Source organism: Mustela nivalis, assembly GCF_964662115.1.
Source record: "Mustela nivalis genome assembly, chromosome: 4".
NCBI classification, from domain to species: domain Eukaryota; kingdom Metazoa; phylum Chordata; class Mammalia; order Carnivora; family Mustelidae; genus Mustela; species Mustela nivalis.
Window position 1 is genome coordinate 100079230 of NC_139023.1, and position 24730 is coordinate 100103959.

Sequence of the window (24730 nt, forward strand, 5' to 3'; positions counted from 1 at the left end):
TCCCCCACCCACCATCCGTGCAGTGACTCACACTGGCCTAGGAGGAGGATGCACTGATGCTCAGTAAGTGGGTCTGTTGTGGGCAGGCTATTTATTTCATGTATTTTTGTGAAAGAGAGAGAGGGAGAGTGAAAACCAGATTGGGGGCGGGGAGAAGCAGGCCCCTTAATGAGCAGGGAACCTGACTTGGGGCTTGATCCCAGAACCCTGGGATCATGACCTAAGCTGAAGGCAGCCGCTTAGCCAACTGAGCCACCAAGGTGCCTGTGAGCAGGCTGTTTTTAAAGAATGGGCAGCATTAAGTGAAGGGAAGAGAGGAGAGAGTTGAGTGAGTGACATGACTTAGGCCAGAATCAGAGTGGGTGAGTAAGGTCAGGCAGTAATCTTCTAAATGTTGAATTATACCCTCTTCATTTGTTTTTTCGTGAGGGACTGGAGTATATACAGTAGAGTCAGGAAGTAAAATTGCCTCTTGCTCCCAGAGATAGGGGAGCTCTGGAGCTTTACTTAAAGATCAAAAAGGATTTTTGGAGTTTTTTTTTTTTTTTTTTAAGTAAGAGCCCAGCATGGGGCTTGAACTCATGACCCTGAGATCAAGACCGGAGCTGAGATTAAGAGTGTGGTGCCCAACCAGCTGAGCTACCCAGGCACCCCCTGTTTGGGGATCTTTTTATATCTATATATAAAACAAGATTTGAAGTGAATTCAGGCTAGAAAAACTTTCAGGTTTGTACTCCTCTTCCCATCTCCTTAAAGCAGAATAATTTTACTTATTTATTTTATTTTTTAAGATTTTATTTATTTATTTGACAGAGAGAGAGAGACAGCAAGAAGGGGAACTCAAGCAGGGGGAGTGGGAGAGGGAGAAGCAGGCTTCTTGCTGAGCATAGAGCCCAATGCTGGGCTTGATCCCAGGACCCCGGGATCATGACCTGAGCTGAAGACAGATGCTGAACGACTGAGCACCCAGGTGCCCTAAAGCAGAATAATTTTAAATGCTCATATATTTGTATCAGGACTTTCTTGTTTTTTTGTACCTCATATCAGCTATTTCTTGGGTGAAAACTAGCCTTGTTCACGTATAAAAGGTAACTTGAGAACTTCAGAGCATAACAGTAATGCTGTAAATCTTGGAATATCATAGGATGTGGCTCTCCCCCCACCCCTCAACAAACCCCCAAGCCCCTGGTCAAGTAAGGGGACACAGATTTCCTCCTGTGGCCTTCTGTCATCATGATAGAAGAGGGTCAGAATTGAGAACCTAAGGGGGAAGATGGTTATACTCTTTGGTTTAAATTTGATGGGAGAGGGGAGGATGTTCTTCTCCCTGAGTCAGGCCGGAATCATCATGGCGTGATGCTATACCAGATGTTGGCAGGGCAGTAACATAGAGCTCTTCTAACTGGGCTACCATTCTGTTCTGTGAAATTTCTCTATTATGATGCCAAAGAACCATGCTTTCTGAGAATGTCTCCTGATGGCAGCCCCTTGCAGGAGTAGAGTCAGGGTTGTAAGCAGAAGATACAGAGTCAACCAGCTTAATTCATCTAGCAGTTTTCATTGTTTGGGTAATAGCAGTGACTCTTGTAGGGTATAGTGTTGTTGCTAAACTGTAACCCACAATCCAGACCTGGCATCACAAAAAAACATCGGGTTCCAGTCAAAGTCATCAGTATAAATGAGCATATTTGGATAGTAAGTAAATTTTTTAAACTGTAAATTTTTCTACCTTTCTGCCCCCCTTTAATAAAGCAGTGTCTTGGGTCCAATGGAGGGATTGACCTGGTGCGTAATTAAGGCACAGGCCAGGAAATTGCACCCACCGTAAGCACTTAAACCAGGAAGTTGGGACCAGAAAGTGTGGTTATTCTTGCTTACCAGGAATGCAGAAAGCGGTTGTTGCAAATCCATGACCATCCTCTTACACATCCTCAGGCATTTGATTTGTAAAGTAAAAACCTGGTGGAAGGAGATAGGTCAAGTTGGCCTTGGAGTAAAAGGTCAAAGCAGGACATGTTTTTTACCCGATTGGGGGCTCATATGTTTGCTTAATCCTAGGCATCAAACTTCGGGAAGAATTGCTTGTCCTTTGGAAGATAAGCCATGAGAAATGGACTGTTCCTGACTCTGGAAATTCTCTTTTCAGATGCTGTGTTTGCCTTTCAATTACGCAACCCAGTGCACAATGGACATGCTCTGTTAATGCAGGATACCCATAAGCAACTTCTAGAGAGGGGCTATCGGCGCCCCGTCCTTCTCCTTCACCCTCTTGGTGGCTGGACAAAGGATGATGACGTTCCTTTGATGTGGCGTATGAAGCAGCATGCCGCGGTGCTGGAGGAAGGAATCCTGAATCCTGAAACGACAGTGGTGGCCATCTTCCCATCTCCCATGATGTATGCTGGGCCAACTGAGGTAGACTGCTTTTAAGATTTTCAGTGCAGTGGAAACCACATTTACTAACACAGCTAGTGCTGGTTTTCCTCTGATCTGTCGGTCTGCTCCAGACATTCAGCATGCCTGGAGTACTCTCACACTCCTTTCGGGAATGCTCTTTAGAGGTGACCCCCCAAAAGCTGTCTTCTTGGGAATGGGAAAACAGAGGCTTCTCTTGCTGTTATTGTGGTTTTTGGTCCCAGTTTTGTGAAGGAGAGAGTGCTCCTTGCAGACAGAGGCCTGGGAGAACTTGGGAAGGTGTGACAGGGGCTCCTCTTAAAACCGTTGCCCAGTTACGGGCAGAGCTCCGATAATACCCATCTCAGCCCTTTAACAAAGTACTGTCATTCTTCCCCAGAGACAGATTTGGTCTGATTTTTGCTGCTTCTGAATTTTGGAAGGGCCAATGATATTTTAGCGGGAAGATAAACATGGTGCCCTTTAAAAATCATTCAGAAGCCATTCTTCTTCTGTTCTTCTGTGAAGGACTGGTGCTTAATAGAATCAGGAAGTAAAATTACTTCTCGATACAGGGTGCGGAGAATGTTCTGGAGTTCTGTTTAGTGGTCAAAAAGAATGTTTTGAGATCTTTTTATGACCATACACACAGAAGAGGACTTAATCAAGTTTTTGCTTCAAGGCAGAATGGCCCTTCCAAAAATACTGTTGAATAGATGAATAAGTCAATGAATGACCTAAAAAACAGTGTGTGGGAAATTCTTAGGCAGCTTTCTGTTAAATTTTCAAGATGAAGAATAGAATGCACATTATTATTACATTCTTATTCAGCCCTTGAAGGGAGATGGATATACTTAGATTTATTTGGGAGGCAATCCCTCTTAAAAAGAATCTGAATAATTTATACATATTCTGTGATGTCTTCCTCCAAAGAAATTTAGGAAGTCTAGGCAAACTTAGGAAGTTTAGGAAGTTTAGGCTCAGGTGTAAATATTTTTGTTAGAGCTTTGTTGTGGGTCTGTATGCTCTTATCGTCTCTTTACGAAAAACCAAGAAAAAATAATAATAATAAACCCTGAAAGATTAAAGTGTATTCCACTCTTCTTTTAGAGCCAGTCTAAATAATGCATTGGAACTTCAGTAGGTAGAACTCCTCATACGCTTTTTTCCCTCTTTGTGGTATCAGGGGTTCATGAGAATTAGGCAGTGGATCACCCTTTAAGTTTCCTAGAGATCAGCACAACTTCTGTCTCAAAGAGGAGCTACATTGTTTTGGAAATAAAGTGACAAATTTTGTTCCAGTGGTTTTTCATCCTTTCCTTTGGTGCTGTCTTCATCATCATCATTTTAAGGAATCCAATTCTCCAGAATTCTAGAATTAAAGGATGATTGATTTTTAAAGTGGGAGTGACCCAAACAGGTTTAGGGTCAAGAATAGGCCACCTAGGAAATTCAAGGGATTTACCTTTTCAATTCAGGAGCTATTTTGTCCTCTTTGTGTTTCATTTCTTATTCCCTAACATGGGAAGAGAGATGACATTTTAGCTAAACTAAAAATTGCTTTTAGAAGGGTGAGGATAAGAGGATAAATAGATAAAGATAAATAGTAAAAATAGTAAATGTAGTAAGAAATAGTAAAAAATAGTAAAAATATTTAGATAAATAGTAAAAATAGCCAGCTGTGCCAAAACAGATTATTCTTCCCTGAGAGAACACCTCAAAGGATTAAAGCATGCTGTTTTGTCTACATTGGAAAGATTCCTAACGTCTTCTGGTTTCAGAAGCAAGTCTGTTTCTTAAAGATTCAAAGGTGAAGGTACATAAAGGCACCTTTGGGGTGCTGCTAGCACTTTGGCTTCCTTGAGAGCTGTGTTTTTGCAAGCATAGCTGACTAGTCAGTGAGCTGGCTGCCGCAGGCCCTTCCTTGGCCTCAGAGCTGATGCCTGTTGCCTCCCACCAGGCGTGGTCTGGTGAAGACCGTCCAGGCCTGCCATCGAGGAGTCCAGGCATGGTTCTGGTTGGTCCCCAGCTGGCTTGTAATCTCAGGCTAGGCTTCTGTAGACTTCTCTGGGTAATGTTTAAATGCACAATAAATGGTTATTTAACTGGTAGACTAAATGTTCTTGAAACGTTTTTTCCAGGGCGTTCTCTAGTTTGTCTTACTCTTTTCACTTCATATTTAAGTATAGTATACATGGGAAGCAGGACACATTTCATAGATGTATGGTTAAGTGGATTTCTTCCGTTTGAACAGTCATACAACTGGCATCCAGACTTTCAAAAAACCCTCTTATCTGCATCCTAGAAGCTGTCCTTTCTGTCCTTCTGTTCCCTCCCTGTTCTCCCCCAGGGGTCGCTGGTATCCTCACTTCTCACCTCAAGGATCCAATTTGCTTGTGCCAAAGCTTGGATACTCTGGGAAGCAGATTCTGAGAGCAAGATTAACATTCAGGAAATTTATTAGAGAGAGCCTTTGGGATCAACGCCTGCTGGAAGAGGAAAGAGAGGAAGGGAGTGGGATTGGGCAGAGGGAAGAGTGAAGCTGTGGTTCAGTCTTAGGGGAAGCCTCATTTGACCCTGTGTGGAGTTCTGGAAAGGCCCTCAGAGATGTTCCATGTTGCACAAGGGATAGGCATTTATGCCACCTTGTCCACCAGTGTTTGGCTGCCTAGGGAAGGGGTATGCCCTTGGGCACTACTGTTTTTTGCCGAGGCAGTTTCTGAAGAGGGCTGACAGCTGTGGAGTCTGTCCTGGCTGCTCTCCCAGATGCTGGGGAATAGTCTTCTCTTTCTGGGGATGACCTGAGTGTTGCTTCAGTGTCCAGTCCAGCCTTTTTATAACCGAAATCCTACAGTATATGCTTTTTTGTGTCAGGCTTCTTTCACTTTACATTATATTTCTGGAACCCAGCCTTCTTGTAGTGTAGAGTCGATTGTAAGTCAGTCATTCTCAGTACTCCTCGTGTGACTATACCTGATACTGTTGTGTGTGGGCGGTTTCCAGTGCTTTGGTAGTAGGAATAGCGCTGGCATGAAGATGTTAGTGCATGTCTTCCAGTGGACATTTGTGTTGTTGTATACTGAGGGGTAGCGTTGCTGGGTTGTGGGGTATGCATTTGTTTGGCTTAGTAAATACTGGCAGCGAATTCTAATGTGGTTGTACCATTTTACTCTCCCAAATGAGAAAATAAGTATTTCCTCACTTATACTTGATTATCTTTTTTTTTTTTTTTTTTAGGGATTTATTTGTTTATTTGAGAGAGGGAGAGAGTGGGCATTGCTCGTGAGTGCAGGAAGGGCCAGGAGGGAGAGTCACAAGGCAACTCTGAGTGTAGAGCCCAATCCAGGGCTATATCTCACCACCCTGGTATCACAACCTAAGCCGAAACCAAGAGTCTGATGTTGAAGCAGCTGTGTCACCCAGGCATCCCTTGATGATCTTTCTGATTTTACCCAGTTTGGTCCTTTAGCCTGACTATTTAGCCACACATTTTCTAATAATTTACTATTTCTTAACCAACTTCAAGAATGTTTTCATTGAATTGGTTTCACTAAAGAGGAAATGGAGGAGCAGTTAATGAGTTGTATTTGTATATAGTGAGTGAGAAATAGAATATAAAAATAGCTTATTTTTAATGAGCTTTTACTATATCTGCCTGGCAATATGTCAAGGGTTTTACTTGTATTAGCTAACTTAATCCTTACAATAACACTAAGAGGAGTAGGTATGATTATTCTCAACTTATAGATGAGGAAGCTGAGGTAGAGCTATAAAAAACTTGTTTGAGCCTAGGTGGCTCAGTTGGTTAGGCGACTGCCTTCAGCTCAGTTCATGATCCCAGAGTCCTAGGATCGAGTCTGCATCGGGCTTCCTGCTCAGCAGAAAGCCTGCTTCTCCCTCTCCTTCTGCCTGCTGCTCCCCTTGCTTGTGTGCTTGCTTGCTGTCTTTCTGTGTCAAATAAATAAGTAAATAAATAAAATCTAAAAAAACCCAAAAAACTTATTGCAGATCACAGGTCATCTACAGATAATCTGATTACAGGACCATGTACTAGAACTTCCACAGAATGTTTTTTTGTATCTTGTGGTGTATTATTAAAATAGGTCTTAAAATAAGTGGCCACATAGGTTTTGAAAACAGACTGGAAACAAATTTTAAAATATCTGAGAGGAGTTCCAAAGCGGTGAGGTAGGATGGCCCTGGCTGGCATTCATTAGAGGAGGAACCTAGGTACAGTGGCTTTCAAACGTGTGTTTTATGACAGCCTAGAATGATGAGTTGTGATATTCTCGGTTCGTCTATATTCCTGCTCTTTGTTTTCTTGGGATACCTGCCTCATGATCTTACTGATATCTGCTAGTGTTTTTGTTGTTGTTACAAAGGGTGAGTAAGGTGATGTAAATCATTTAACGGGTTGCCTAATTGGTGACAGCACAAGGTGATGAATATCAACTGCTTTTACTAAAAAACAGCAAACCTTTTCCTTCAAGTTCTCAATACCCCAGGGTTCTGTCCCCACTTCAGGAGAGCTGCCCATACCTCAGAGCTCTAGTTGGTCTGTGTGAAGTCCTGGAATTCCAGCTTTGGAGGAGAGCCTAGGCTGGCCTCCTCTGGCACAGACTTCCCGTCCAAGCACGTGTCCTTTGATTTGGGACGTCCTTCACTGTTTGAGAGAATATATAAAGAGCATGAAAATAAATAGTAGAAAGACAATGAAAATAACCACAGACACATACATGGGTATGTCTGTCACACACTGAATAGATGCTCTGCCTTCATTGTATCACCTCATCCCTGCAACAGCTTGGTGAGACAGCTTTATTCCATTTTGCAGAGGAGGTTGCTGAAGCTCTGAGAGGCCAAGTAGCAATGGTGGCCCATCAGAGAACGTCAGAACTGGGCAGTAGTTACAGTAGTAAAAGCAGATTTTATTCAGGAACTATTGCAGTGAGGGAAAAAAGACCACAATGTAGAATTGAGCTCAATTCCGAATAAGTTGTAGACGAGTGGGTATTGATAGCCAAGGGGCAGAGTGGGTGTTAGGAGGGCGGTATTCAGTGGATTGAAAATCACCAAGAAGAAAACATCAGAAGTTACAGGCAAGAGCTGATTGTGCTTAAACAGACCTTGCTGGGTTCTTCTTGCTGAAAGCATGCCAGTTGATCGAGTATCACTTCTGGCGTGGTGGGTGGTGGGGAAGAAGGATTTGATCACATGTCAGGTATAGAGAGTTTCTGCTGACTTGACTCAGCAAGAGTTTTGCTAAAACTGGGTAACACAGGCTCTGTATGGATGGAACTGAAGGTGGAGGCTTGGAGGGCTTGGAAGGGTCTCACTAGAGTTAGGTCAAGCAGAGAGTCAGGCCCTCACTAGCAGGACTGCAGAGCTGGGACCGAAATTCAGGCCAGTCTGATTCCATGGCCTGCCGTTCATTTCTCCAGAGCTGCTTGCCACCTGGAAGTCTCTGAGGGGCCTGTGGTCAGCAGTGCGTGGGAGGGCAAAGGAGTCAGGGGCCTGCACAGAGCTCTCAGGTTTTCTAGAAGGGTCTGAAAGCACCTTAAAGTTGCCTCTGCCTATAGATCTCTATGTGGAGTATCAGTTAGGAGCTAAGAGTAATGGTTCTTGCCAGGAAGCTCTGGATCTGGTACCTGAGAAAAGGGCAGGTTTTAACTTCCGAACTTCAAAAGAGCCAACTAGAAGTTCTAGTAAACTTCTCTGTATTTTAAACCCTTAAATGTTTTACTGATTTGTGGCCTGGCAGGATGGAAATGGTTATATGGAGTGGCTTGTGAAAACTGTGCGTTTCTCTTTCTCAAGTGCCCCCCTTGAGTGTTTCACTTACTTGGCTTATTCACAGCCTTAAGTGAAGAATTTTTTTGTAATTAAAAAAACATTCATTTTGGTAGCTTTTCCAGTGACATCAGGAAAACGTCTGCCAGTAATGCTTATTTGCCAACTAATAATAATAAAATAAAAACAATGACTGTCCTTTAATCATTTTCTGTAGGTCATTTAGAAGGCATTGGTACCAGATTTGTTTCCCTAGCACAAATGCTTTTCAGAGCAGTGAGCAGCTGTGGAGCCTGTCTGGTTATCAACAGGATGTCCCTGATTTTCCAGTCTGTAAATTTAATAGCTTGATTCCTAAATTCCATTTTAGAAATTGGGTGGGTGGGGGGCAGCATGTATAGGGAAAGTTACTTTTCTAATGCCAAAAATGTGTTCTCTGTGTACATTTTTGTTTTTGTGAGGTATTCATTGATTGTAGGAGATTGTGGTGGTCCCGTCTCACGAAATAATAAGTCCATTTTTGTAGAGGATAAATAATGCGTGAGCGTGCTGAAAGTACGATGCATTCTGGAATGTGACTGTGTGCCACTAACAGCTATATCCTTGGGTTAAGACATTTGAGTAAGGATAACGAGTTGAACTTTGGAGGAAACACGGGGTTGGACGTAGAGATTTCTCTTTGCCATGCAAGTTATCCATGCTTTATTTCCTTAATAGAAACTGTTTCTGTGCAGATAAGCAGATGCCTGACACTGGGACAGTAGGAATATTCTGCCTCCTGGATGACAGTGTATTTATTTAATTAGTCTGTGCTTTGTACCAGTGTCTGCGGCTTAAATAGGATGTGTGTTTGGATATAAATCTGTTCCTCCCCATAAGCACTTCTGAGTTCCAACAACCTAAAGAGACATTTCCTTCTGGAGATTTAAGCCTGATTGTAAGAGCTGTTAACTCCCCGGTTTTAATTATAAACTTTGATTTCCTTTGGGGTGTTTGATAGTTTTGTCTTATTTATTGTATTCATGTTTCTAGAGTTGTGCAACACAGGCTCTTACTAGGATCTCTGGGGTCACGTATTACCTAGTTCTCCTAGGATATAAAGCACATTAATATTTCTATTGCACAGTGAATGATTTTTCACACCAAATGGGATCAGTAGAGCCCACAGCTAACTTCATGTCAATTTTGATCAGTTTTGCTATGAAATTAGTTTTAAAAACTAGGTACATGGAGGTTTTTGAATTTTAGGTGCATGTGTTACCTAATCGTGGTAAGTTCACAAAATGTACATAGATCCAGCTGTATGCCTTAAACTTACACAAATTTACATCAATTATAGCTCAAGAAAGCTGGAAAAATAGGATTTCAGGTTTTTCAATAAAGAGTTGTGGGTATGTAAAGATTTAGAGTCCGAGAAACATTTAGAGTCTGTTGGTGTATATTGAAAGTAACTTTGGGGATCTGTATAGTCTGATATTTTATATATTTTTAGCTTATGTCTGGTTTCTTGATAACCGAAATTACTAATTTAATTCAGAGACATTATATTTTACAGGTGTTTTAGGATGCTTTTCACAGGGGGAGAATGCCCTTTTTTTCCTCCTGATTTTCCTCTAGATTTTCTGCTCAGCATCTGTTCTTGTTTCTTAGTGAAGCAGCATCACGTTCCAGTATCGTCTCTTAGTCTGTTTTTCTTGCAGTTAGGTAATCTGTATTGTTCCTTCCCTAAGGGTAGTGCTAACCAGGATTTGTCCTCCTGATGTCCTATCTGGCTGTAGGGCCTGGCACAGTGTAAGGGGCTCAGTAAGAATAGGTATGCCTGAGTTTGGGGGTTAGAGATACCCAGGAATAATACTCATTCTCTCGGTTGTCATTTTGCACCTTAGACATGTTACTGAAACGTGCCAAGTCTCACTTTTCCTATTTGTGAAATAGGTAATAGTAACTGATTAATATGCTATAAACATTAAATGAGATAATATTTACAGAACACTTTGTACAGTGACTAGCATATCAGGAGCTCAGTAATTGGTACCTATGTTGATCTTCTCTCACCCTGGTAAAGAACTTCATGAAATGTTTTCCAATGCCTTACCACCTTTGGTTCCTTAAAATAATAATTGGTGAGATGGTGGAGAGGCAGAGCAAATCCAGCACTTCTGTCTTTTATCAAAAGCAAATTTGGGGCCCCTGGGCTTGAGAGGCAGGAGTGAGATGGGGACGCTGGGCCATGGTGGATTTACTCTCCTTCCCCTCGATCCTCCCAATCTGCAAAGCTGGGCTCAGCCAGGGAAGCATAATTTATGAGAAAAAAATCAGTTTGGTTGCTGATGGTTGTGAACAAATACATCTCTTACATTTGAGTTGTGTTATTTCAAAGACTCAGACAGTTGAGATTCCTTGCACATAAATGGAATCTTTGGGAGAACTTGTAATGAAGATCATATCTCAGTTTCTTGATTTGCAGAATGAAGGATTTGGATTCCAGTCTAAAGTCCCTTTCAACTCTAGAGATTGTGTGATGAGGGTAATTGCAAATTGTAATTCTCTTCTGGAAGCTGGAGAATGAAACATCTAAGTAGAATTTGTAATTTTTATATTGCATGTCATCTGTGTGACTCTCATGAGGGTTGAATACTGTTCAGTACCTGTAAAGAGTAATAGAAATTGGTACTAGAACTAATTGGCACAATTAAGATCAAAAGCCATAGGAACCCGTAATCTAATGATGGGAAGGGTGAACCTCTTTTTTCATTTGCCTCTCTAGATTTTCCCAGTCACTTGAAGAGTTTAAAATGATTCCTACTGCTGAGGAATCAGGAGACAGGCCATTATGATTTAGGAATTTCAGGAAAACAGATTAATATTACAGAGATGTGATACTGTGCAAAGAAGAGAGAAGAGTATTTTTTTTTTTTTTTTGAGAGAGGAGTATTTTAACATGGAATTTGTGAGGTGAATGAAGGTATAGTTTTTTTTTAACCCAACAAAAATAGGTCATGAATTGACTTTGTAAAGAATTTTTGTACCATTGAAGTAAGTACACTTTTGATAGTTAGGGAAGGAAAATTTGCACATTTATGTAAGAAAATAGTTTCTATGCCTAAAGTCTTTTATAAACCAGCTGAGTATTTGATTTTTGCTGTATGGAATGTTGAATTTAATAAAATTTATTACATTTATATAAAAGTAAATTTCAGAGTGAATATATAAAGAAATAGGTCTCCTAAGCTGGACTTAGAATTGTTCTATTTATTATCCTCAGTTATTTCTTTCAGAGAGTGTGTAAAGGGTTAGGGGAGGAGGGAGAGGCAGAGGGAAAGAGAGAACCCCAAGCAGGCTCCATGCAGCCCCAACATGGGATTTGATCTCTTGACCCTGAGATCATGAAAGAAAATGAGAGGTGCCAGTAAATTAGCTGCCAGCTAGAATGAAGCTATCGACACTCTAAAGGAAGATAATGCAATTCAGACTGCTTAAAAGAAATCATGCACAGGTCCAGCATGTAGTAACGAATTATTACAAATATGAAGAAGCAGGAGGGTGAGATCCAGAATAGAAACTGTCCTTAGACACATACTTCGAGATGATGCTGTTGTAGGAATTTGCAATTAATAGCATTAAAGCTTCTTAAAAGCAAATATGGTCTTATGGATGTAGAATCTCAAAAATATGGAAACTATATAAAAAAGAATCAAATGGAAAGTCAAGGACTAAAAAAGTAGATCTGAAATGAAAACATCTGTTGGAAGGATGTAAATGCAGACTGGAGTTTGTAGAAGGAAAGGTTAATGAAAGAGAAGTCAGATCAATCAAAGTTACTTGAAAAGGAAAATAGATGGGAGAAATGAGCAGAGCCTCAGTGAGCTGTGGGCAGTATCAAGCTATCTAACATATGTATAATTGGAGTAATGAGAGGAGGAGAGAGAAAAAGAAATGTGCCAAAAAAGGTTGAAAAAATGATGGTTAAATTTTTCTAAAATTGGTGGAAAATGTCAACCTACAAATTCAAGAAGCCTAATAAATCTTAGAATAAATCCAAAGATAACCACACTTAGGCAGAAGCAGTCTGTTGAAATTTCATGATATAAAAAGGATCCTGAGAAGGAAGCTCCTGGGTGGCCCAGTGAGTTAAGTGGTTAAGCGTCCGACTCTTGGTTTCAGCTCTGGTCATGATCTCAGGGTCATGAGATTGAGCACCTTGCCTGGCTCCACGCTCATTGGGGAGTCTGCTTCCCACCCCCTCTTGCACATACACTCTCTCTCTTTCTCTCTCAAATAAATAAATATAATCTTCCAAAAAAAAGAAAGAAAAAAAGAAAAAAGAAAAACCAAACGATGAGGGAGGGAGGAAGAGGGAACAGTAGGGAAATAGTAGGAACAATGACTGACTTCTCAGGAGCGATACGAACAAGAAACAATGGAGTGATATCTTTAACAAAAAGAAATGCATGTTAATCTAGAATTTATAGTCAAGCAAAATAAAGGTGAAGTAAAGACATTTTCAGATAAATGAGAGTTGAGAATTCTATTAGGGAAAAGTTTTTCAGAAATCTTCTGGCAGATTTCCTCAGAGGTCCCATTGTTTGCTCAGAGACCCACAGTGTATGGCTGGCCGTATGGCTGTACAGCAGGGAAGGCTGCAAAAACAAGGACCTGGCACTTTCACCCTCTAGACTGAGGTTTCTGTCATCAAGAAAGAGATCGGGGCAAAGGAAAGTCAGTTGTTGTATAGGCAACCAGCACTGTTCGCCACGTAGGAGTTAAATTACTTTTGTAATCAGAAAAAAAGCCAATCTGTTATTTGGCACACAGATGCAGGTAAAGTAGAAAATAAGTCACATGTTAGGTTGGCCATTTATGGATTCTTAGAAGACTTTATAGGAAAGCCATAGACATCACTTGTATTCCTTCTTCCTGTGCTTTCGGTATTTCAAACCTGCTTGCCATATAAAAAGATAATACATATTGACCTCAGTTGTGCTAGAGGGATAAACAGGCAGCTCTCACAGAGTTTCAGTGACCACCTTCTAGACAGCCTGTCATCTTTTTCATAGAGCAAGTGAATTTTCTTTGGAAACACTGGCTAGGAAGTAATTAAATGCAACTGAAATTGTCATGGACTATTTCACAGAGTAGTAGTAACAGTGGCAATGTTTGTGACTGTCCTTTGTTGAGGGCCAAAGGGTATGTTGAATGTTTTCAAGCCTCCCACCAATCTGATATGTTAAACATTATCTTTTTCATTTTTATAATTTTGGAAACTGAGGGTTCAGTTTCAAGTCTAAACTTTACTAAGGGCATTCGGTCATGAAGGGGCAAAAGCAGGCTTTAGATCTGTCTTCCTAAAGTAGATACAGGATGGCTATGGGCTGACTTGCATTCTTTCTATTAAAGCATGTTACCTTTTCAGTGGGTTGTAAGTTGATTCATACCAGGCATTGTTGGAAGAGTTACATGTGATTTGTTTATTCCTGGTTGTTAACAGTTTTAAAAGTATTCTAATAGGGAAGTCGGTCCCTAAAGTACAAATTGAAATTATTTGGTCACTTGCAGGAGAATGTTGACTCTGTCCATGTTTGTTATGTTTACCTTTAATTTACTCATTTAACATCTAGAAGAAATTAAAAAGGCAATTAAATTTCTGGATATTTTATAAGCCAAAATCAGAACTGGCCACTGCCAGTTGCTTTGTGATCCTGTAAGTTACTAATTTTTCTGGCTTTGGTTTCATCTTCTTGTAGAAGGACAGAGAGGGTTGGATTAAATGTTCTGAGCTTCCTTACATGCTAAAATTAAGCCATACATCCTTGGTTCATTGACCATTTGGTACTTGAATGATTTACTTATCTAGATATAAATATTTAGTGAACAAAGTAAGTTCACCTGAAATCAGAGAACTTCGATTGCCTTTTTAATTTAACTCTGTAAGCAGTAGTTAATTTGCATGAGGCTGGAATGATTTTCGACTTAAGTGAAATTGCCAAGTAGTTAATTGATTATTTGATTTTGACCCTTTGATAAAAGTTCTGAGTCAGAACTAGCAAAGGTCTTGTGTGTGTCTATAGTGAAGGGGCAGAGGGGAATGGCCAGAATCTTCATGAAGTGCTGAATCTAAGAGTGGTTGGAGGAAGAGGGGTCTATATGAGGAACAAAAGTCTTTCATTATCATGTCTTGCCATCTTGTTCATACAGGACTATTATAGCTCATTGCAAACAGTAGTAGTGCTGCATAGTGGGAAACATATAGTGATAGGACCTTGGGGTCCTCTTTATTTAGCTAGCATATGGGGAAAGAGAATTAGGATAGTGCTCAAGAGGTTTTTGAATGTTCCAAGTTTGGAACTGGCCACATACCATTTGGGCTCTCATTTTTTTCAGCCAAAACTCTGCCACATGACTACACTGCAAGGAATACTGGGATTATATTAAACTGTGTTCTCAGTAAGAAAGGTAGTATAAGGTCCTTAGAAATATGGGTATACGGGAAAATAGGTGAGTGAAAAAAAAAGTTAAGACAATTATTAACTCTAGGAAAAACAAACAGTTGTATAAGGAGGGGAATAAAATAAAGATGGTAATGGCTAACATTTATTGTGTACTTTATACCAAGTACTATTCTAAGTCTTTACGTTTCATATATTAATTTTCTTAAAAAAGTCATGAGATAAATACAGTTGTACTTCCAATTTTACAGACAAATGTTGATTTCACCAACAGTGGTGATATCACTGTATTTATTGGATAAATGGCATAGGGAATGAGGAAAATGGAGTAAGAGTCAAGCATCATCATAGTAGGAAATATAAATAGTCAAATCAGCAGGATACAAATGCCATTTAGAAACACAGGGGTGCCTGACTGGCTCAGTCAGTGGAGCACAGAACTCTTGATCACAGCTGCATGCTGGGTGTAGAGATACTTAAAAATAAAATCTTAAAAAAAGAAAGAAACACAGGTAAAAATCAGTAGAAACGGCTGAAAAAGCTGAAACTCCTCAGGGTGATCAGTTTGAGTATTGGGTTTGGGATTGTCCTTATGTTATTGCACTTTCTAAGCCATGTCAATAAAAATATATCTTGGTCCAAGATGAACTACCGAGAACAAATGACAACATTTGTGTGGGTAGTCATCATTTATATCTTATTTTCACCTAGATCAGAATGGTTGTGTAAGTCACTTGAGTGGTGGAGCTTAATGCTGAAAGGGAGCCGAGGCCAGATTTCTAGACCTGGGTTTCCTCTGCATTTTCTTGGCCAACTCACTTAACCTTTGGGTGATCATTTTCTTCATATGTTAAGAAGAATGATGCTCTTACAGCTACTTTAACTTATAAAGTTCTGAAGTTCCAGGTGTTAAATGAATTATTTTTTATTTCTCCACACTTGCTAGTGTAGCTGTCTCTGCTTCTGAGCTCATTTTGGATGCTGTGTAGCTGTGGAGTCACAGCCAACACCTGGTTTTACTCTTACCTGGTATCTGGGGTATGAGTCACTTAGCTATCAGGTTTTCTCAGTGCCAGTGTGTGTATGTAAGGATTCATATAATTGAAATCCTTGTCATCCAGTAGCTTTTTTTTTTTTTTAAACCTGTTCTAATATAACAGAGAAGAGTGTATACCTCACAAGTTTTTGTATGGTTCAAGGACTTCTTACAGCGAACGTACTCTAATTACCAGCAACCAGGATCGTAGGTCCCGAGACAGAACCTTACCAGGGACTCCTAGAGCTAACATCAAAATGGATTAGATACAAGCTCCTATTTCCAAAGTTGGTAATTTTCAATTACAAGTTGAGTAAGTTAGTTCTGAGGATTGAAGGTTCTGCTTAGTGATTATAATTAATAATACTATATTATGTACTTGAAATTTGCTGGGAGTAGATCTTAATTGTTCTCAGCTCACACATACACACAAAGGTAACTGTGAGGTGATAGATGTGTCAATTAACTTGATTGTGGTCAATATTTGACAATATATTTGACTATAACATCATGTATGCTTTAGATATATACCATTTTATTTGTCAGTTATTCTCAGTAAAGCTGGGAGGAAATAAAGAACATTACCATTAACCCAGAAGCCCCTTCCAGTTGCTTCCCTCAAAGGATGAACTGCTAGCCTGACTTCTAAGAGATTAGATTTGAACTATATATAAAGGACATATTGTGGTTGTATACAAGCATACATATAGACACATGTACATTTACATATCTTAAGAGGCAAAAATATTTATAAATACATATGCATAAACATCTATACACATTTATGGTTTTAGATTTTAGTGGGAAGGACTTGCCAATTTTGTTCCTGGCTTTCCAAGGTGACATATTTAAAGTTGTTGAGATTTCCTACTGATACTCATTATATAAATACTCCAGGTCCTTCTCAATGTATGATGGTGTTATGTCCTGATAAACCCATCATAAGTTGAAAATACTGTTAAGTCAAAATGCATACCTAACATACCACACATCACAGCTTAGCCTAGCCTACCTTAAAAGTGCTCAGAACACTCATGTTAGCACAGTTGGGAAAAATCACCTAACACAGAGCCTGTTTTATAATGAAATGTCGAATATGTCATATAACTCATTGAATGCTATACTGAACATGAAAAACAGAATGGTCAGCATGGTTGTCCGTGTGTGGGTTGTTTACCTTTGTGATTGTGTGGCTGACTGGGAGCTGTGGCTCACTGCCCCTGCCCAGCATCATGAGAGAGGATTTTACTGCATATTGCTAGCCTGGGCAAACTCCAGAATTCGAAGTTAGAGGTATGGTTTCTCCCGAATGTGTATATTACTTTCGCACCATCATAAAGCTGGGGGCTGTAAGTTTGCGGCCATCTGTATCCGTGTATTTATTATCCATTTACTACTTCTAAGTGCTGGCCTAAAAGCAGAGTTACCAAATATGAAAACTTGTATTCCAGGTCCAGTGGCATTGCAGAGCACGGATGGTTGCAGGAGCCAATTTTTACATTGTTGGACGGGACCCTGCCGGCATGCCTCATCCAGAAACAGGGAAGGACCTGTATGAGCCAACCCACGGTGCCAAAGTGCTGACAATGGCCCCTGGCCTGATCACCTTGGAAATAGTTCCCTTTCGAGTCGCAGCTTACAACAAGAAAAAGAAGCGTATGGACTACTATGACTCTGAACAGTAAGTTTTATATTCACAGATCTAGGGAATGCCCTGTGTTCTAATCCGCTCCCAGGGCACGTTGTCTCAGCTTTACAATAACTTGACTGATGGCAGACTTCGTTGTACGCATTTCAGAGAAAGCCCAAACCTAGGAAACTAACTTCTCAATATGCTAGCAGTTAGAAGCAGAGATAGAAATTGAATCTGGGGGCGCCTGGGTGGCTCAGTCATTGAGTGTCTGCCTTAGGCTCATGTCATGATCCCAGGACCCTGGGATCGAGCCCCGCATCGGGCTCCTTGCTTAACAGGGAGCCTGCTTCTCGCTCTCCCACTCCCCCTGCTTGTGTTCCCTCTCTTGCTCTCTCTCTGTCAAATAAATAAATAAAATCTTTTTTAAAGAAAACTTGAATCTAGTTTTTGTGATCCATGATTTCAGGAATTTTGTTTTGTAGTTCCTAAGGGCAGTATCGACATTTCTTTGTCAGCCATATCTACTGTATGGTGTAGAGCATGTAGAAGGAGTCGAGGGACTTAGTGATGATTAGTCTGGTAAGCCCAGAAAATCTATTCAGTGAGAGAGTATAATATTTGTACAATCCCTATGGGACAGGCACTGTCCTGATTGCTCTGTGGGTAATAAATTAATTATTCCCCACAATATCCTATGGTATTGTTATCCCTGCTTTATAGATCAGTAGAAAGCTGAGGAATACAAAGTTCTTATAACTTGCCTAAGGCCACAGAGTAGTAAATGGCACCTGGCAGTTGAACCCAAGCAGCGTGTCTCCCAAGCCTGTGCTTTTGACTGCTAAGAGTGCAACTTCTTTCTTCAAAAATCTTAGAGGAGGGGCAAAAACGAACAAACTTTTAGTACAGATTATTGGTAGTGTTGAACATGTATCTATGGCCATTCTGTATTGATCTTTATAGACAGTATCAGTCTAAATTTAGAGTGGTGGTAGAAGGCCCTAGAATAGGAAGTCAGGGGTTCTAGTCCTGTACTTGCTTGGTGACTTGAGAGTCCTGGGCCTCTCTGGCCTGGGTTCTTCTCTAAAGTGATGGCAATGGAGGAGCTGATTCCATCTTAGCCTAAAGTCTGTACTTCTTTCCATGATCTGTAGCACCTACTTATTTTTACACTTTAGCAGATACTTGTTTTATTGATTAATGCTTATTTAGTATACATTACATCTCCTTATAGAGTATACATACTTTTTTAGCACAAATTACAATTCATGTTCAAGTAGAACAGTTTTTTTTTTTTTTTTTTAAATATTTATTTATTTGAGAGAGAGAAAGTGAGACAGAGCATGAGCAAGGAGAAGGTCAGAGAGAGAAGCAGACTCCCCGTGGAGCTGAGAGCCCGATGCGGGACTCGATCCCGGGACTCCAGGATCATGACCTGAGCCGAAGGCAGTCGTCCAACCAACTGAGCCACCCAGGCGTCCCGAGAATGGTTATTTTTTATATATATATTCTTACATTTACTTCTACTGACAGGTGCAAACTAAAAGCTGACTGTGGTCTAAAGCCCTTTAATCTGAGAGCCCTCATCCTTTCTCTATGATACTTCACAATTAATTCTGTATTCAGGACTAATGCTGACCGTGACCCCGTGTCCTCATTTGGTGTGGCCCATTTTGTTGATGGGGATAAGAAAGGAAAAGAAGTCTTTCATAGATTAAAACATTTTCTTGTTTCTAAAAGCAATATAAAGTTTGGTGTCATTGAATTTCTTTGTGATAAATGATAAATTATCTGGGTAAAGAAATACTACTATTTACAGTGGCATTTAAGGGATTTATTGACTTCCCATTTAATGGTCTAAATAATTCTGGAGAAAAACAAATGCACAATGCTAGGTGATAGCAGGCTTTTCAGAGTGATGAACTATAGCTCAGATTAGGAGTCCACGAATAGGAGAGGCTTATATAACGGATACAGGCGACTCCTAAGTGTACCTGAGGCCTAGGTGGGGGCTTGAAGACAGAAGCTCTTATTCTCTGAAGATCTGCAGTGTGGCCCACATTCCAGCATACTTCTGAACCACACCAAGAGAAGAATTTGCAATAATGCAGACCATTTTTACTTTTTTAGAAGACCAGCATTCGCCAACACGTAGAAATAGTTCTGAATCGTGGCATGTTGTGTTTTGTTTTGTTCTAAGAACATATATGTCTGGGTATGTCATTTGTGCGTATATATGTATGTGTGTGTACATACACTTAGTGCACACACATGGTGCAATTTCACTGTCTCAAAAACAATGCAACTCTAAGAGGGGTGTACTGAGAGTTGCAAATGGTCCTTTTCTTCCAAAGGGATGCTTCGGAAGCTTTAGCAAGAGAATTTTAAGAAAAATAAAAGCAATTTTAGTAAAACCTTGAACTATATTTCCACCATAGGTGATTGAAACTGAAACTATAAATTAAATATTAAGGAGAGTGAAAAAAAATAAGTTTCTAAAACAGTCCTGCCCTTTTGTGGTTAAAATTATGTAGGGCCACCATCAGGGATTCTAATTTACTGATTCTGAGGAGAGGCCTACACACCAGCAGTTCTTTAGAAAGCTCCCCAGCCGAGAACATTTGATGGAGGGTAGCATTGCTTTCTACAAATTTGAAGATTTTTTTAAAAAAAATTAATTAATTGGGGAGAGAGAGAGAGAGAGAGCACAAGTAGGCAGAACGGCAGGTTGAGGGAGAGGGAGAAGCTGGCTCTCCGCTGAGCACGGAGCCTGATGCGAGCTTGATCCCAGGACCCTGGGATCAGGACCTGAGCCCAAGGCACCTGCTTCACCACTGAGCCACCCAGGTGTCCCACTTTCTACGAATTTGTAACACATAGAGTGGCAGAGGTGGGCTGGGCTGGGAAACCTTTTACTTGTCATCCAGCATGTAGCTGATTAGTTTGTGTACAAGATGTTAACGTTCCCGAAAGTAATGATTAGTTACAGACTGAGGAGAGAGAAATAGAATCATCCTGCCAGTGGCTAAGTAGTTAATACTTAGGTGAGTTTCCATGCTGATGAGTTAAGGAAACAAAACTAACTAGAGCTGAGCTGTTCTTTTACCCTTCTCCTTGTTCTGCTGTCTCATTACTGAGGTTTCTTCGCGTGCATGGTCAGGTGACTCCATCACCCAAGGGATCCAGAACCCATCTGTGTATAGTTGACTGATGGGGTGGGAAGCCCTTGATAACTTTCATGTTTTGTTAAATCTGTGTAGTATTGCTTTAAGTCTCTCTCTTAATCATTCAAAAGCTAAATAATTACATCAGTTCTCATAAGATTTTCCAGTGATGAATTCTATATTAGTTGCATGAGTGGCTCATTTTCTTGGAATTTTTTTGAGTTACCAAATCTTAATAAATTGTAACTTGGGAAGCCTTAAAACTGCCTTAGTTTCTAGTTTTTTATATTTGTGTTCAAATATAATTAAGTTGATGGGACTATGTTGGAAAGTGATTAAAATTTTATGGAAAGGCGATCGTCTTTGATGTAGTGAGAAAACACAGTTATTAATTATGCACATATGAGGTTGTCTTATGTTTGATTAATGGATGTTCCTCAATGCCAGCTTTTATGTAATTAATGATTTTGTAGGTTTTGATTTAATTAAATACTAGTGTAAGACAAGGCTTAGGGAGGAAAAAAAACAAAAGATTTCAAGCAAGATATTGATAGGAATTATGATAAAAATCATCTGTTTTTACTTAGGAAGTTAAGTAAGTTTATATTTGCTATAATAGTGATTCAAGGAAATTTAGTTTTAGGACTACAAGATTCAACCCCATTCTTTCAGACATTACAAACAAACTTTTATAGAGAATTCAGTTATTTGTAAAGTTTCCTTTATGCAATAGATCTCTGTATTTGGGTAGAAAAATGTAAAATTATGGTCCAGATTATTGCAGTAGCGACTCAATAAAAACTACTACATGAATGAGAGTGGCCTTATGGAAGTGGGTGAATGAAGGGACAAGTGGAGGAAAGTGTTTGTGATCTGATTATTTTCACAGTATCAATAGAGTATTTTCATAGTTTCAGTGTTGGAGTAGATTTTAATTCATATATTATTGCTGTCATTTAAAAAAATAATTGTAGGCGTCTCTCAAGGCTTTTTGATATAGCCTTCCCTTTTCTATACTTTCCACAGGAAAGCTCATCATCTGTAGTGGTTTCTATGTGATGACTCTTAAAGCTACACTTCAGTGTTTCCCAGTTGCTAATTGTGTTAGCTTTCTAATGCTGCATAGCACATGACCACAAAGTTAGTGACTTCCTACAGTACTACTTATTGTCATATTCTTTAGGTCCGAAGTCTGGGTGGACTATATTGGTTTTTCTAGCCGGGCTGGGCTCTTATCTGAAAGTTCTGGAAAGAATCCACTTCCAAGATGACCCTTGTTGGCAGAATTCAGTTCCTTGCAGCTGTGGGGCTGAGATCCCCATCGTCTTACTGGCTATTGGCTAAGGATTGCTCTCTGCTCCTAGAAGCCATTCTATGTTCTTTCCTGTGGATACCTCCATCCCAGCAATAGAACCTTCTTCATGGTAAATCCTTCTTATATTTCAGATGTCCCTGACTTTCCCTTCTGTTACCAGCTGAGAAAAGTCTTTGCTTTCAAAAGGTTCCAGTAATTAGGTTAGACTCACTCAGATAATTTCACAATTTTAGATCACTTGGTTAGTGTAGCTCATTGCAAATGACCTGTAGTGGTAGTACATTCTTTCATAGACCCCTCCTTGGAAAGCATTCTAGAGAAGTGAGAAGCTTGTGTTTTCTAGAAGTAAAATAAAAGTAACTTTTTTCTCTCATGGTTAATATTAAAAATAATAGGTAGAATATCCTAAGGAAATGTGTGATATTTTCATTATAAAACCCCGTAGTACTCATGTTCTGGCTTTTTAATCAGTTGTAACGTCGGAAAGAAGAAGTGGGGGCAAGGGAAGGGAGCCATGCATTGAAAGGTAGCCAACAATATAAGGGTCCCAATTAGAACTCTGCTGTGCTAGAAAAAACTATATGGGAGGAAGATTTATTATTTTTAACACCAGGGACACCAAAGTTACCTTGAACCAAAGGCCGAAGATCTGCTCCTTCTCTCTACCCCAAAGCCCTGACCAGCTTTGACTGCTCTTATGAGATAAAGGGACATAACTGTAAGTGCTAGAGAATAAGTAGAAAGAGCAAATGGAACAATTCTCAGGAAAATACTTCCCTTAGTGCTTAGGAAAGCAGCCTGGTGGAAGGAAAATAGTCCTCGGTCATGTGTGCTTTCTCTTTCAAATTTTTGTTCCTGGAAGGTTGCTTCTTTCTGGGTGAGTGGGATACTCTGCCTATGATGCATTTTTGGGTGGTAACAAATGAATAGGATGCGTCCCCTCAGTGGTCAGCCAACTCAGAAAACAAAACAAACACATGTTTTAAAAAAGATTTTTAGAACATTTAAAAGGCAAAAAAACCCAATATTAACAATTTAAAAATAACACTCATGCCTTTGTACTTTGATTTTTTTTCTGTGCTTTGATTTTATTCTTTTTCTGTACATTCATTTAACATAGTTGAGTTTATAACACAGTTGAATTTTTTATCCTGCTTTTAATTACTTACTTTTCATGAGCATCTTTTCATGCAATTCGAAGCTCTCTGCACACATTGCGGTGTCTTCTTGTTCATTCTGGTGCCAGACTGTGCCACACGTTGTAGTGGCTGTGTGCACAGGGCAGGGCTGAGTGGGGGGGCCTGGAGGCCACGCGATGCTGCAGAGCAAGACTGGCCCACAGGCTTCCTCACAGCTCACACGTGTCCTTAGGTAGCATCTGCCTGTCATACCTGGTCCCACCTCTTGTGCCTGTTGTCCAGCACACACGGGCTACAGTGTTTCTACAGCAGGATTTTCAAATGCTGCATGGTTGAGGCCTGGCTGTGGTCTCCCCTCAGAGTGTAGGGTGGTGCCATGTCGTCCCTGAGCTCACTTACCTGCAAACAGCTCCAGGAGGAGCCACCAGTGTTATGTTTGGTATTGTGATTTTTTTCCCCCAATCTGCTTTTCTTTTTCCTGTGACTTTGGGATCTTCTCACTTTTCTTGTGTTTTCTGCCCCTTTGGAGGTAGAACTGGGATTTCCTTATTATAGCAATATCAAATCAGTTTCTTTCTTAACAACACGCCATTTAGCAAGCTTTCTTAATCTTGGCATTATTGACATTTGGGGCCAGATAATTTGTTGGTTGAGTGAGGGGTCCAGTGCGTTCTAGGATGCTTACCCTGGGGACGGGGAGCTGAGTTGCAGAATCACCTTTGTTGAGACTCAAAGATTTGTAAGAATATTGGCATATTTGGATACTTATGTTCTTTTTAATTATTTCATCATTAGTGACAAGTCCAAAATATGCTCCTTTTTTCCCCTTTTTGAAAAATCTCTCCAGACTTTCTACTTTCATATTTGGAGCTGATCTGCATGTTTTGAGAGTAATAGAAGTCCTGGCTTCTAAATAAATGGGGATAGTCACATGTGTCTCAAAAGTAGAAAACAAATCATAAGACAAAGAGATCCTGGTGACAAATAGGAAGGAAATTACTTAATACAGTCAAAGCAATGTCCTTGTTACCTAGCAGTGTCCTGGGTTTACCTCGTTTTCTGGTTAACTCATCCATGCATAAGCTGTTTGGGTCATTGATTTTGAAAAACCCTTTGAAAAGATATTCTCTGTCTATACCCTGTAACCAAGTAGGCTGTATTTTGGAAGGACCCAGGAACATTGGTGTTCTGTTCAGAAGAGGGGAGGGCATTGTGCTGAGAGGAAGTTTTCCTACTGCCAGAGTTCAGCCATGGACCTCACACCGGGCAGTTTGATGTGGATGATGGCCGTCTAAGGGTGTGTGAGTTTAGCTTTTTGAGTATTGGAATCTACTATTGAGTAATCAGAGACTTCTTTCAAAGCAGTTGAAAATGGTGATGCTCTTATTCCCAGTTGAAAGCGCAGAAGCCCCATTTTGCCCACTAAGATATTTTTGGGTCCTTTTGAAACCTGTCCGTTGGCACTCAGTTAAAGGCTTCCGTTCATCTACACTGTGGTAGATTAGAGGGTTCATGTCCCTCTTTGGTGACGAAAATTCAGTTGACTTCAATACGGTTTTTAGGACAGTCCTGGAAATTCGTTATTTGATTGAATGTCTAACAGGAGCTGTTCTCTAGCTTTTACTTACAAGATTGGGATGCTGGGAGGAAAACATGATGAATTAAGGATTTTGGTAAGTAGGTTCCAGATAACTACTTTTTTTGTGTATTTCAGTTGGTTTTTGGTTTGAAACTAAAAATTGTTAAATTTTTCATGTATTATGCTAGCTGGTGCTTTTTAGTTCCTAGAAAGAAAGCCGTAAGTAACTTTTTATCT

At 40.1% G+C, this 24730-nt stretch overlaps 1 protein-coding gene and 1 long non-coding RNA gene across 7 annotated transcripts in view; one reads left to right on the forward strand and one right to left on the reverse strand.

The window, feature by feature from the left end:
• PAPSS1 (3'-phosphoadenosine 5'-phosphosulfate synthase 1) overlaps positions 1-24730 on the forward strand; it is a 99864-nt gene that overhangs the window by 68929 nt on the left and 6205 nt on the right. The window contains exons 10-11 of the mRNA XM_082728569.1: positions 2147-2415; positions 17118-17347. Of these exons, the coding sequence (XP_082584695.1) occupies positions 2147-2415; positions 17118-17347 (499 nt within the window). The remainder of the gene's footprint in view (positions 1-2146; positions 2416-17117; positions 17348-24730) is intronic.
• LOC309863602 overlaps positions 1-24730 on the reverse strand; it is a 52696-nt gene that overhangs the window by 16315 nt on the left and 11651 nt on the right. For 3 of the 6 annotated variants that reach the window (XR_014311136.1, XR_014311138.1, XR_014311139.1), the window contains exons 2-3: positions 6934-7057; positions 1879-1959 (exon numbers count right to left, since the gene is read on the reverse strand). This is a non-coding gene — a long non-coding RNA (uncharacterized lncRNA). Of the gene's footprint in view, positions 1-1878; positions 1960-4770; positions 4884-6933; positions 7058-24730 lie in introns of all 6 variants that reach the window. The other 3 variants (XR_014311140.1, XR_014311141.1, XR_014311137.1) reach the window with 3 other exon arrangements.